This window comes from Loxodonta africana, chromosome 1, assembly GCF_030014295.1.
Source record: "Loxodonta africana isolate mLoxAfr1 chromosome 1, mLoxAfr1.hap2, whole genome shotgun sequence".
NCBI classification, from domain to species: domain Eukaryota; kingdom Metazoa; phylum Chordata; class Mammalia; order Proboscidea; family Elephantidae; genus Loxodonta; species Loxodonta africana.
Window position 1 is genome coordinate 56,161,911 of NC_087342.1, and position 13,935 is coordinate 56,175,845.

The following is a 13,935-nucleotide window of genomic DNA, read 5'->3' on the forward strand; positions in this document are numbered from 1 at the left end:
TGTATAGGCTTTAGTTAATTTAGAAGATTAACTTTTTCTGAAACTAATAAACTAATTCATTTTAAGGGGTTGTTATAGAGATCATAAATCTGTCTGGGGAAAGACTGTGCTACATTTCATTCTCTGGAGTACAATCACACTTTGTAGTCTTTGAGGGTCCTGAAAGAAAAAGCAGTTTAAAAGGAATTATCTTCCTTTCTTGTGTTTATCCATTCAGTGAAATACAAGCAATACCCACACCAGTAACAGCACCTCTGTCTGCCTCCACCAGGGTGTGTGTGGGTGGGAAAGAGGAGAAATGGACCTCCAGGAAGAGTCTTCCAGCTGCAGCTCTCAGGTGCCTGCCTTAGTCTCTCAGATGTCTCAGTGCTATTAATGAGAATTTGTGCACAGAATATTGCTTTGTAATGTTAATGAGTAGCCTCATGAAATAATTGTGCACGAGTGCCAAATCTAAACATAGATAAATATTCCTTTTAGAGAAGGTTCAAGCTTCAGTGTAGAAAATGGCCAACCAGCATCTCCGTTACCACACCAAAAGATACGCTATCATGTTGAACAGCTTGTTCACTTGACGGCAAGTTTCACATGCCATATTATGACTGTGAAAACAAACAAAGAAATTAATTTCCTATTTTATAGTATTTAGTTTGACTGTAATCCAGGGAGGCCAAGTAAACTGGAGGCAGTCTTAGATTGTGAGCTCAGACTGATAGTAAAAAACTATAGATTTTAATTGTTCTATATGAATTATAGGAAGCATATAAGTACCTAGTATATAAACTCAACACTCTAGTATCTGTAGAAGTAAATTTTTAATGGCTGGTTAATTATATCACTACATTTTTATTGCAATATAGTACTCATTTAAGCACTTAAAAATGGAAGGTGTACAAAGATTAAATTAAGACACGGTAAATTGACTAAATATTTGGTTTTTATATAAATAAAGGTCATAACCACACTGTTGACATGTAATACTGTTATAATACAACAGTTAAACTTGTGAGTCTACAACAGAAGTCGTCTGTAGTTAAACAGGAAACAAAGCTGAAAAAGACCATGTTAAAACAAAACTACTGGGACTAACAGGTCGGGATTGTAAGTAGCAACAAACATATTCACTCAGCTCCTGAGTATTTCAAGTTTTACAGTACACATTAAAAATGATTTTTTCCATCAACACTATAAATTCAAACTGTCAAATGTTTATGCGTTTTGCAAGTTACACTGATTGAATGCTTATATGGGAGTAGGGGGTCGGAACATCTCCCGATTTGAAGTTTACATCACCCACATGCTAATACAAACACAACTTGTTCCATTTCCTTACCCCTCCCCCCCCCCCCAAGAAGGCAGGACTTTTTGGTTTCTTTTAGGTAATTGTTTTAAAGGATCTGTGATGATCAATTTGAATGTCTGAAATCCGGTAATATTAAACTCTTAGACAACTAAGAGGTTAAAGATGGAAAATAATTTCTCCTAACGCTAAGTTAGAAAATCATTTGCATCATGCTGTAAACTAGGAAGCAATGTAAAGCGACAAAAACCTGTCCCCAGTACATAATTAAAAAATCTAAATTTCCAATCAGCAGAGCTGGTCTACTTCCGTGTTGACTATATGCCACAATATAAGTCTGAGCTCTTTAAATGCATAGCTAATGTAGGTAGTCTTCCACTGTGGCAAAAGCACAAGATCCAATTCCTGATCGAGCCATCAGTCCTAGACATTGTGTGGCCTGTCCCATGGCTAGGGCAAGTGGAGGTTGCTTTGGCAGATTGTGGGTTTCTGAGAAAAAAAGGTTAAAAAACGGAAATTAGCAAGATGTTTTTAAGTGTCAGGTACCCAAGTGTTTACTTTCATACTAACTATGATGGGAAAGATGTAACTGTAATAGTGACCTGATGTTTGGAATACGGTGGGTGCCCTTTCCAGTTTTCTGTTTCCTATGATAGAGCAAAACCACCCTATAATTTTGGAGGAGCTAATTTTCAACCTGTAGTTCAATCTTTTAAAAAACTGTCAATAAAAATTTTCAGGACCCTGCATACCGGAATGTTTGTCAGACAGTTGCAGTACAAAGGCAGTAGAGTTACCAAAGTCTGTGCTCTGACAGAGATTATAAAATGAACTTATGATAGAAGTGACCAAACTCATGGAAGCTGGTGATTTTGCCTTTGAAGACAGTATGCAAACTTTTAGGTTTATGTAAATTGATAAATCACTAATGGGTCCTTTATAGGCCCTGCTGACTTAAAGGGCAAAAACTTTGACACATGGCTGATTCAGAGGTTGCAGTGTGGTGGTGGGAGGAGGAAAAGGAAAATTTCAGAAGGAATGAAACAAAAATAAAAGTTCAGGATTTAAAGGTACAAGAGAAAAATATAAAAATGAAAATGTTCAAGAAAAGACACACAAGATTACGGACTACTCTGTGGCAAGGCACTACTTTTTAACTAAATTTTGATAGTGGTAAACATTTTTTACCTATTCTAAGGACTGACTGTATGGTTCAAACTAATTCAGCCTTAACTTGAATCAACAACAAAATTTTTACCACAAGATCAGTGTGATAACAGAAAATACACACTTAAAAGGAAACATCTCTTGAAGGTTCACAGGGACATAACCTTGTTGAAAGGGAGGCATCTAGAGCTACTTTACTGCAATTTTATTTTGGCAAGGCAGACATCTGGTTATAACCATCTGTGGTGAAATGAGTTCCTTTATGTGGTCTTTTGCCTCGTCTTTTTTTCTTTTTTTTGAAAAAGTTTAAGAAACCCCCCCCCCCACCAAGCCCTGAGGGGGTTACCTTTGCCCTAGTTTTCTATCTCAAAAAGGTTTATTATTTTTTCCCAGGTTGACATTTCCTGGGTAAGCTGCAAACAAGCTGGTTTATTAACTTTTTGTCTGGTCCTGAGTTGTAGCCTGCCCTGTTACTGGTATGTACCTTTTGCAGGGATGGTCAACAGAGTATGCAAGTGAGGTGAGTTGCAACCCAGTGGGGCCTACTATGCAAATGAAGTGTCTGGCCAGTGGGAGTGCCATGCTTTGAAACTAGCAAGGAGTTTGTGTATTTAATTGGCTACCCCCCCAGAGATGAGGAGACAGAGAGAGGAAGGAGGCAAGGAACCTCCTGGAAGAGCTGTAACATGGGTCAAAGGCTGTAATACTGAAGACAGCAAGAGGCCCGGAAGGGGGCCCAACAGCAGAGCCAGTAGAAACTGGCCAGGAAGGAGCCCAGGGGCAGAGCCAGTGGCAACAGACAACAGGGCCAGGAGAAGCCTATCCTGAGGGGCTAAGAGCTGACCTGCACTAAAGAAGGGAGAGTGCCTACATTCTTCCTGATCCTGATTCCTGACTTGTTGATCTGATCTTTGAGTTGTACCCTGTTCCCTAATAAACCACTTGACTGTACGTATGCTCCGTGAGTTCTGTGTGGCCATTGCACAATGGATTATCAAACCCAGAAGAGAAGCAGAGTGCTGTGGGAGGGATGGCTGGTGTCAGAACTGGTAGCAAATGTTGGAGAGTGGAGGTATGTTTGACCTCCACCTCACAGGGACCAGCCTTGAGCTGCTCTTGATCCAGGTCATTATTCTCCCTGAAGTTAGACAGGTTCTGATGATGCTACTGTCATTACTACCACTACCACTTGATTTTTATACAACCTTTAACATTTTTTTGGCATATTAGGCAGGAATTATATACAATTAATAACTTCAAACATTATTTTTAGATGAACCTATACCTACGTAATATAGCACAATATATGTGTGTACACACATGTACAAAGCAATTTAATAAGCCTGTCATTAATTTTGCAGGAATTACATAAATATAACAATCTACATAATATAGCACAATATGTAAGAATACATACAACTTGGATAAAAGTCCTAAGCAATTTAATATTTAAGAATTGAACTCCCTTGAAGCTAACCCAAGAAATCAAAAATTATCTTAAGAAAATTGGTCACTTCTCTCCAAAAATTCTTCCAATTAGGTCTTCATGATTACCGATAATGTATACTTTCAAAAAGACAATTAACAGTTAAGCCATAAGCATAATTTGCCCTACAATTCCAGCACTGTTACTCATTCGTTTTTACCAAAAGAGCTAAATGAATTTCATATAACCAAAGAAAAGTCAACACATTAACCAAAGAAAATTCACATTATTATATTCAAATTCTAAATTTGTGAAAACTACAACACAAAGTACATCTATTTTCAAACCTCTGTATTAGACCTTTACAAATGATGAATTTTATAAAGACAAACAGCAAAAGCTCAAACGTGAGCACTTTTCATTGCTTCCTTCACTTCCCTGCCATGCTAGTCCTGGCTGTTACTGCAAGTCTCTGTTGGAATTACTCTCTAATCTACTCTTTGTGGCACTGCCCTAATCTTCCTAAAAGTTTGAAACATGTTCCTAAAATCCTCTTGAACCTAAAAGGGCCTAAAAGGCACAATTCAGACTCCTAAACTGGAGTGAACTGGGGAACTGGATTCTAAGGTGGATGAAAAGTTACTCATGTAAGTTACCTTTGAACCCCCCCTGAATTGCCTAGAAATTATACAGTTTTAGGCAAACAACCCTAGTTATATATAAAAGCACAAAATAGGCGGTTAAAGATATACGAAGTTTGTTACAAGTGCATTTGTTAAAGGACACTAATACCTGGCAGTTAGTTGCTCATAGGTATAGAAACCAACCAAGGGAACAGTGAATTCAAGTTTCTTACTGCATGCTCACACCCGAACAAGCCTGAGTGAAGCAACAGTAGAAATCACTATTTAAATCCTTCACTTCCTCAGCCACCCTTTTTATATGAAAGGATACAGATGAATTTATTTAAATGGAGATGTAATTTAACCTCAAGGGTTGGTATTGACTGGTTACTCAAGTCACCTGGAAGCCTCTTGCGGTTGTATTTTAAACGTGGGAGCTGTGATTGCGTGCTCAAGTCACCCCTGCCCACTGGAAACATCTCAAGCAAAGAGGTACGGGGCATGAGGGGGGGGACACTGATCGCTAGCTAGGAATCCTGATCTAGCGGATCAAATTCAACCTTCTCAGATGTTCAAGCTCTTCAGCTCCGTCACTTCCGTTCTTGCTCAGCCTGCTCCTGTACATAGTCAGGACGTCCACGTCCCGACCTCTTCACGGCAAGCTGACTCCTTTCTAGCCTCTCTCTCGACCTACTTTGGGCCAATTATTAGAACCATGTTCTCATTAATGTTCCTAAATTCTTTCTATAGCAGCCGAACTACAACTCTAATTCTGATTAATCCACTAAAGAAAATGTGTTCAACTATATAGAAATGGGTCTGTGCTACCATAAATTCACGCTTTTGTCTCTCACCTGGGCTCTCAACGTCACAAGTAACCCTTTTACTCAGCCTCTGTTCAACTATATTTCAGTCCCTTCACTGGCTCTTCCAAATCCTCACCACTTTCTGCAACTTTCACAGCTCTCAGCTCCTGAAAACTTAGAAAAACAGAAGGCCTTCGGGCTTGAACCCTCAGCTACTGCTCTCATCTTCCTACCCGCACCCACGTCCTTCTCTCCTGGGCCTGAGGAAGATGGTCTATCCAGGGCGAGAAGTTAGGAGAAGGCCAACTCACGATCTTCATCTCAGAAACGAGCGGCGGAAAACGCCTTTCACCGCAGAGGATTACAAACAAGGCGAAATGGTGTCTTGGTAGGGTAATGTTTTGAACTTTAAACACAAGGACCATGAAAAGAGCTCATTCCAAATGAGAGGCAGCTGACATTCATGGCTATCAGAAATGCTTACACACATGTGCACACTAAACTTCTATTTTCCAAACACACCAAGATAAATCCCAATCTGTTGTTTTTATTCCATTTCAATCTACTTAATCTGGAACTGAGATAAAGGAGAAGGAGTTCTATATTTTAAGGTAATCCTGTATTTTAAAAATGTAGAAAACATCTTCCTTACGACGTTACCAAAATCTAAATGCTAGCACAAATACTCTTTCCAAAATAATTAGGAAATCTAGTTGCAATGGTGCTGTTTGGTTTTACTTACCTAATATTGCACTGTTAAGAGCTGAGCACACAGGTTCTCTCTGAATTGGGTCAAGCTGATTTCCAACTGGGCTGTTCCAAGGATCTGAGTAAGCTAGTAAACTGAACGCATCCTGTTGAAAATATATCAATTTGGTTTTCAATTCAAATAGTTCAACTACTATGCTCACGATGGTTCCAAATTGAGAGATAACTTAAAACATCACTTCAAGGCACTAAACTACCATAATCTTTAAAATCATTCTTTTGTTTTAACTTAAGATAACTGACACTGTATTCCTTTACAATGACTGTCTCTGTGTCTTCTTTCTATGGGAAGCAACATTCTATGATGTTTTCAGACACTAGTTTCAAGTCCAAGCACCATCACTAAGTGTGTGGCCTTTGGCCAAGTAAACACTTCTCTAAATTTCAGTTTCCTCGTTTGTATAATGGAGACTCTGAGAGGTGTATGAGGACTAAATGAACTAAATGAAACTCACATAATGCCAGTTCCTTCAATAAACGATATTATCATCCCAAAGGTCAATATCTTAATGCAGAGTATTATGCTACTGAGTTATTACATCACTCTCAAAATTCTCTCCCAATTTTTCCTGGTTCATTCTGTAAAAAGCATACAAAAAAGAATACAGCTACAGAGAGAGGATACAGATACAGAACACCTTCCCAGTTAGAAGGTATACGTGGAGAGATGCTATAGAAATCTGTAAATTCAGGAACAAAGTACTTTCCATGTGCTGAATACAGAAATGTGGAAGACTGAAAAACTCCTGAAGAATCCCATTTCCTAGGGAGAGTTGCTCAAGCAATCAGTTCCCACTGCCCTTCTCTTGTGTTCTGAGGGTCCTGAAAGCAAAGGCGGGAAAAGGCTCCCCAGACAACTGCCACCAGACCCTTTCTCACCCCAACTGGCTTCCATATTGGTGTTACAAAGAATTACCCATAAAGAAAAGCTGTAAAGTCAGTGAGGCTGTAAGACGAGTACATATGCCTGTAATACAAACATACACGGCTCCTCCCTTGTCTTACAGTGCTGAATATTTCATCAGCTTCTCAATGACAATGAGAGTTCTTTGAAGGTAAACATTACTTACTATACTATTTTGAATCTCCTGCAGCTAGTCATAGGTGCTAGATACAGGGAAGATGCTCCATAGGTCTGCTGATATCCTAAGACTTGCTTCTTGCAGTATTTAAGATGTTTTTATGCATCCCACGAAGCTACTTTGCTACTTCCTGGTTCACGCCAATCCTAACTTATTGATGCAAAGAATGTTAATATCTTGTAAAGCTAACACTAATCAATCACATTGTTTATAAGACTGAACTTTGCTCAAGACTTAATTTACCCCTCAACCATCTAATGAAATATCATCCCCATAGTAAAGATAAATTTAAAAAGATACACTAAAGCATTTGTTCGAGGGACAATTGGTAATTAAAGACTTCAAGTACAAAACTATCCTCATGGGTACACATCCTGACATGCCACCCAAAAGCTGAAATGTTGCAGGGCCAAATCAGGACCATTCCCCTGTTTACACTCTCCAGTATTTAAAGCAGAAGCCCAATCACAGAAAGAACACCTGGAAGAGAGAATCACACAAAGATGAGAGTGATCACGCGCGTTATCTACTGTGCACTCACACCGTCTGAGGCAATGCTCCAGGCACGAACGCGGATCGGCCCACTTAATCCCTATTAGAATAACCCTGCGACGTTGCTACTATTATGGCCATTTTATAGGGAGGCAAAATGAGGCAGTGAGAGTTTAAGATTATGCAGCTAGTCTATACTTCTTTTTGTAAAATTCTGTCTTTTTAAATTACCAATCTAAACGTTAAGAGGAAAAAGTCTAAAATTTCGCTCTTATTTTCAGCACACTTCAATAAATGTTTCTTGAGCACAGCTGCCAGATGCTGAGGCTACGGACACTGAAGCAGCTACCACTGCCTCGGGAACTCACACCGCCTGGCAGGGAAGGCAGACTTGGACGTAAGTAAGTGCAGTGTATTACTGGGGACAAAACAGAAACAGGTTCAAGGGACATGCAAACCGAGAAGCGAGAACAAGCATAGTTGGAACCATGGGTAAGGGGTTAGATCTTTAAATGCCTCAAATACCAAGCTGAAAACATTGACATTTTTCCAATAAGGAAATGGGGTTTTAAGTAGAAAAATGATACAGGTTAAATTTGAGTTTAGAAAGATCACACTAGCAATATTATGAAAGATGACTCAGAAGTAAAACGAAGCTGTAAGCAAGAAAACTAATAAAAAACCATTAATTTTTAATTTTTTAAACCCTGCTATAAAACTAAATTGGTAATGGCAACCAAAGAAATACAAATCAGCAGTTTAAGAATGGTTAAACCCACTAAGACAGGGTGGGTAAAGGTAGTAGTGACACTGGTACTCGCCTTCATTACTGCTGGTAAATGGGTAGAAGGCTTCTAGAAAGCAATGCAGCAATACGTAGCAAAAGCAACAATAATTAATGTTCATATCCTCTGACCCAACAATTCTATTTCTAGGAATTTAACCCTACGGAGTTAATTTTAAGAAAGACACATAAAGACAGTTGTATAAAGGTATACACTAAAGCATGTGATATAAAAGTAAATAAATAATCTAACAATAAAACCCAAACTCACTGCGGTTGAGTCAATTCCGACTCAGAATGACCCTATGGGACAGCACAGAACTACTCCATATAGTTTCCAAGGCTTTAATCTTTACAGAAGCAGGCTGCCGCTTCTTTCTCCCATAGGGCAGCTGGTGGGCTCAAATCACAGACCTTTCTGTTAACACCTGAGTGCTTTAACAACTGCACCACCAGGGCTCCTCTAACAATAATATAGTTAAATAAATCGATACAGCAACACAATAGAGTATCCTGTGGTCATTTAAAAATAACTGAGAATAATGCACAGACAACTGGGAGGAAATAAAATCTGTAACATTAAATAAAAACAAAATACAAAATAGTGTAGCTACAATTACTAACTAGGTAAAATATATGCACATGGAAGTTAAGGTGCAAAGTTGAAAACATCTGTGAAATACTGTGGTATTATGGGTTACTTCTGATTTTAAAGAAAAAACATTACCTCAATGGGAATAATTTCTGAGGGAAATGTGGCATCATTTAGGTAGGACTCTCAAACTGTATTCAGACTTCGCTTAAAATCTGGAGCGATTTCTACATACATAAGGTGATTCTAAATGGTTCTATTTCTGCTTCAGTTACTAGATTAACATCTCCTTGCAGGTCGGGGCTGCCCATTCATCTCTGACTCTCCCACAGAGCAAGCCTACGCAATGCCCTGCCACACAGCAGTTCAGTTAATAGCTGCTGAACAAACCAATTCAGGCAATTCTCATGGGAGCCACTGGCAAACCTAGGCAGGTGAGGAATAAAAAGACAACAGGAAAGGGGAAAGAAGACTGAGAAAAACCGAACAAAAATAAAGAGAAACTGTGCAGTTGATGAACTGCTACAGGAACCCATTTTTACTACAGGGAAGTTATTCGTATGGTCTGCAAGAATGCCTGTCTCCCCACAGCTGGGGTGAAGCAAAATACGTAAGTACCTTTTGATGAAGCACATTAGGTAAATCTAATCTCAACCGTAACCATCTCTCTCTCTCTATACACACACACATACATATGATTCTGAAGTTTACGCAAATTTAAAAATATTAAAAAAATTTTTTTAACTACCTACAACCACATGGGTACTGAAATGAAGAATAAAAAGAAAAGGAGTAATTTCTAAATCTTCTCAACTATGGAAAAATTTTTTTCTCCTCTAGTTGCCCTCAAATCCTGGCTTCTTTTTTCCTTCCAGCCTTGCTCACTGGTTACTTATCAGGTGGATCAGTGACCCATCTTATCCTCATCTGGAGATCAAGGTAAGTTTGGGGAATGAAAGGGAAGGGGCTCAAAATATTAAGAAAGTCTTAAGTAGTTGGCATTTGCTTCTAAGTCAGAGAAGCAAAAGCAAAGCCATGTAAAGAAGGGAAAGCACATTTTAACATAATTCAATATATAACCAAGGAACATCTCTGAGAAGAGACTGTGTAATGCTATTTTCTGAGCTTCATTACAATTAGAATCAAAAACACAATAAGCTCATGGAGCGTAATCTTAAATTTTCAAAGGCACTACATAATCACACACCTAGGTCCAAGATCCTTCCAGGGGTAGGTGAAGTCAAAACTATTTTCGTAACAGCACTAAGATGTCACCTGCGCCTTTTTTTCACCCTCATTCTCTCACAACTCTACAGTCTGATTTTCTAGAGGCTACACGATGTATGATACCCTAACAGACTGAATGAACAGGCACATAAGTGAATCCATTCTTCTGTTAAGGAGATGCTTGTCTTCTATTAAGCCAGGCATTAAAGACATTTGCAAGAAAGTAAAGGAATGCCATTCTTCTGACTTTTGTCAATGTGTGTGTGTGGGGGGGGAGATAGTTATTTTTCCTAAAAATATTATTTGATGGACTCATTACTTTAAAATGAATCGTTAAGAATTTTTACTTAGTTTAGTTTCCATTTCTAATATGGTAAATAGTGGTAGATATAACCCACATAACAAAGGCTCATTGGGACCCTTAAGAATTTTTAAAGGGGCCAAAAACCAAACCAAACCCATTGCTGTCGAGTCGATTCCGACTCAGCAACCCTCTAGGACAGAGTAGAACTGCCCCACAGAGTTTCCAAGGAGTGCCTGGTGGATCTGCACTGCTATCCTTTTTGGTTAATAGCCAAGTTCTTAACCACTGCGTCACCAGGGTTTCCTTAAAGGGGTCTGACACAGAAAGGTTGCACCCTCAGTTCATAGCAAAGGAGTAAATACTCAGCTTCCGTCACGGATAACTTCAGATACCTAAAATAATAATACAGCCTAAATATTAAGTTTCTTCTTAGCACCACTGACATCAGAAGAGGTTCTGCAAAGTTGTATGGTGATGAAAATGCCAATTCTGGAAAGATTAGTCACACTTTTCAAATGAATTCAATTGCAATTAAATAAACATTTATTGAATACCTAAGGAGCCCTGGTGGCGCAGAGGTTATGTCCTCAACTGCTGATGGAAGGGTCGGCGGTTTGAACCCACCAGCTATTCCTCAGGAGAAAGCTGTGGCAGTCTGCTCTATATAGATGACAGCCTTGGAAACCTCATGGGGCAGATCTACTCTGTTGTATATGATCGCTATGAGTCAGAATTGACTTAGCAGCAATCGTTGTGTTTCTTTTTTTTTTTTTGGTTTATACGCTAAATGTTCAGGAGCCCTGGTGGTGCAATGGTTAAGTGGTCAGGTGCTAACTAAAGGGTCAGCAGCTTGAACCCACCCAGCCAGTGGCTCCATGGGAGAAAAGACCTGGCAATCTTCTCCCATAAGATTACAGCCTAGGAAACCCTGTGGGGTAGTTCTACTCCATGAGTCAGAATCAACTTGGTCACAGGACAACAACATGCTAAATGTTAGGAAAAAAAAAAAAAAATGTTAGAGAAATATGAAAAAAAAAATTTTTTAAAAAGGAAGGGAGGGAGATAAGTAAAGACATTCCTGACCTCAAGGAAGGAACTCTTAATCTTACAGGGCAAATGGAAGAGCCATTTTCCTGGTATATGAATGTTTCACTTGACTTTTTAAACGAAAAATTGTTTTAAATTACATAATCTACCAATTCCTTTTTATTTAACATAAGGATCATAATTTAACCTTTTTTTGGTGATAGCTCATTTAGAAATAGCAGCTATTATGCTACACAGTAGATGAGGTACTAAATATGGTAAATAGGCCTCTCTTCCCACCTCAGTTACAGGAAATACCAGATGATCACATGCTTTCACTTGAGGTGCATGAGAAGTGGCTCCTTAACCCAGCCTAGACTGTGCAGATACCGTCTGTCTACGAGGGTGCAGTATGAGGTGAGAGTGCACGGAGCTGTGACATTTTTACTGATTTTGTGTTGTTTACCTTCCTGCGTTAGAGGCTCTGAGGTGTTGCTGAGGGGTACACCAGCTGAGGGCAGGTCAGGAAGAGATGGCAGGAGTCTGCTGCCCTTTCCTGCCACACCCCAACATCAGCCTCCAGGCCACTGCAGTCATTGCCCCCTCCCCCCACTTTTTTTTTTTTTACTTTTTTCAAAACTATTAGGAGAAAATTTTTTTTTTACGTATTAACTTTGAGCTCACCTAACACATTAAAAAAAAATACTATGGCTAGGTTAATGTTTCAGAAGATCACAGGGCTGGTGAGTTGGGAAGGGTTTCTTTTAAAAGAGCCATTAAGATCTCTGTAACTAATTGGAATGCTGACTTAAGTTAGTGGAAAATCCCTTTATCTTCACCTGATGCACAAAAACTCAGATAACTTACTGAGCTGTTTAAATCATTGCCATCTTACTATCCAGAACAGACTTAGAAATGTATTTTAACTACTCTGCCTGTGAAACATGACCCAATCCTTCACCAATCCCCATCAAAATGAAAACCATGTATTGCATGCTTTCAATTTGCTACAACAATGAACCATGTTTACTAAAAGAATGAAAATATCTCAAATTTATAGTTTTATCAGCAAGCTTACATTTTGCTTCTCCTAGTAACTTTGCCAATTTTACAGCAGAAAAAGAACTAAGAATATATAGTAACTTGACAAGGGCCACGCAATCCTGATAAATGGCAAAAGTGAGATTTAATCCATGTTTCTGACATGAAGTCCAATGCTCTTTCCAGTAGATCAGAGCTGCAGAACCCCATGAAAATCTTTCACTCTTACTTGGGTAGGGGACCAGGGGAATCCATGTCCAAGTTTCCCAACAAGAGTTTTTAGTAAACTGCTCAATGTTTTATAAAATAGTATCTTAGAGTTCCTCTGACATATTTTAATTTTTCAAGGGAAACAAATTTACCTTCAACATTTTTTTATTTGCTGTGTTCTTGCCACATTCTCGCCTTAGTTGCTCACTCATGGCTTGTAGCTCTCTTCCAAAATGGATCATTCTTTCTATGGCAGCTTGACTTCCTCCACACAACTGACGTCTTAACTGACTTGAATCAACTTCTGTAGGCAAAACAAACAAGTACTTTACGACCTTACTGAATGCAATGCAATAAAGAAATAAACAGAAATTGCTGATAACATATAAAATCTAACTATACAGATTTATTTTTAATTGAATATGGAGCTTTACAGTGAAAACATATACTTTAACTAGTCTCAAGAGTCCAGGGACCCAGACCTAGCATACAGTTCAGAGTCAAGTGACAACTTTTCAGGGTTAGGATGTACCCAGTACGTCAAGAGAAATATTATGAAATGTTAAGAGCAATTCTCTAAGGCTACGTTAAACAACATTAAAAAAAGGAAAAAAAAGTTAGTAATTGATTTTCTGGCTGCTTTAACCAACACAGAACAGAGATGGAATAAAATAATTCTGGGACACTAACAGAGGCTAGATGACTCCAATCCAAATACAGAAGACACCAACCACATCATGCTAACCAAAAGAACTAATTACACTACTTTTAGAAAATAATTTTAGAGCATATACCTTGACTGACAACTGATTAATAACATAACCAAAAAAATCATTAATAACATAAATCGCTAATAATGAAGGTGATGATAATGGCTCACATTTATTAAGCACTAATTTTGTGCTGTTAGCTTTTTACAGATTAACTAATTTTATCTTCACAATGGCCTATAAGGTAGCTGTTATTATATCCATTTTACAGATGAAGAAACTGAGGCACCGAGCAATTAAATAAACTACCGAGGTCACACACAGCAAGGTACTCTGGCTCTAGAACTTCTGCCCTTCATCACTACGCTGAAATTACT

At 38.6% G+C, this 13,935-nt stretch overlaps 1 protein-coding gene across 1 annotated transcript in view; it reads right to left on the minus strand.

The window, feature by feature from the left end:
- Position 1: 1 nt before the first annotated feature.
- Positions 2-13,935, minus strand: part of RANBP9 (RAN binding protein 9) — a 127,806-nt gene continuing 113,872 nt past the window's right edge. The window contains exons 12-14 of the mRNA XM_003416486.3: positions 13,001-13,152; positions 6,065-6,176; positions 2-1,789 (exon numbers count right to left, since the gene is read on the minus strand). Of these exons, the coding sequence (XP_003416534.3) occupies positions 1,659-1,789; positions 6,065-6,176; positions 13,001-13,152 (395 nt within the window). The 3' untranslated portion in view covers positions 2-1,658. The remainder of the gene's footprint in view (positions 1,790-6,064; positions 6,177-13,000; positions 13,153-13,935) is intronic.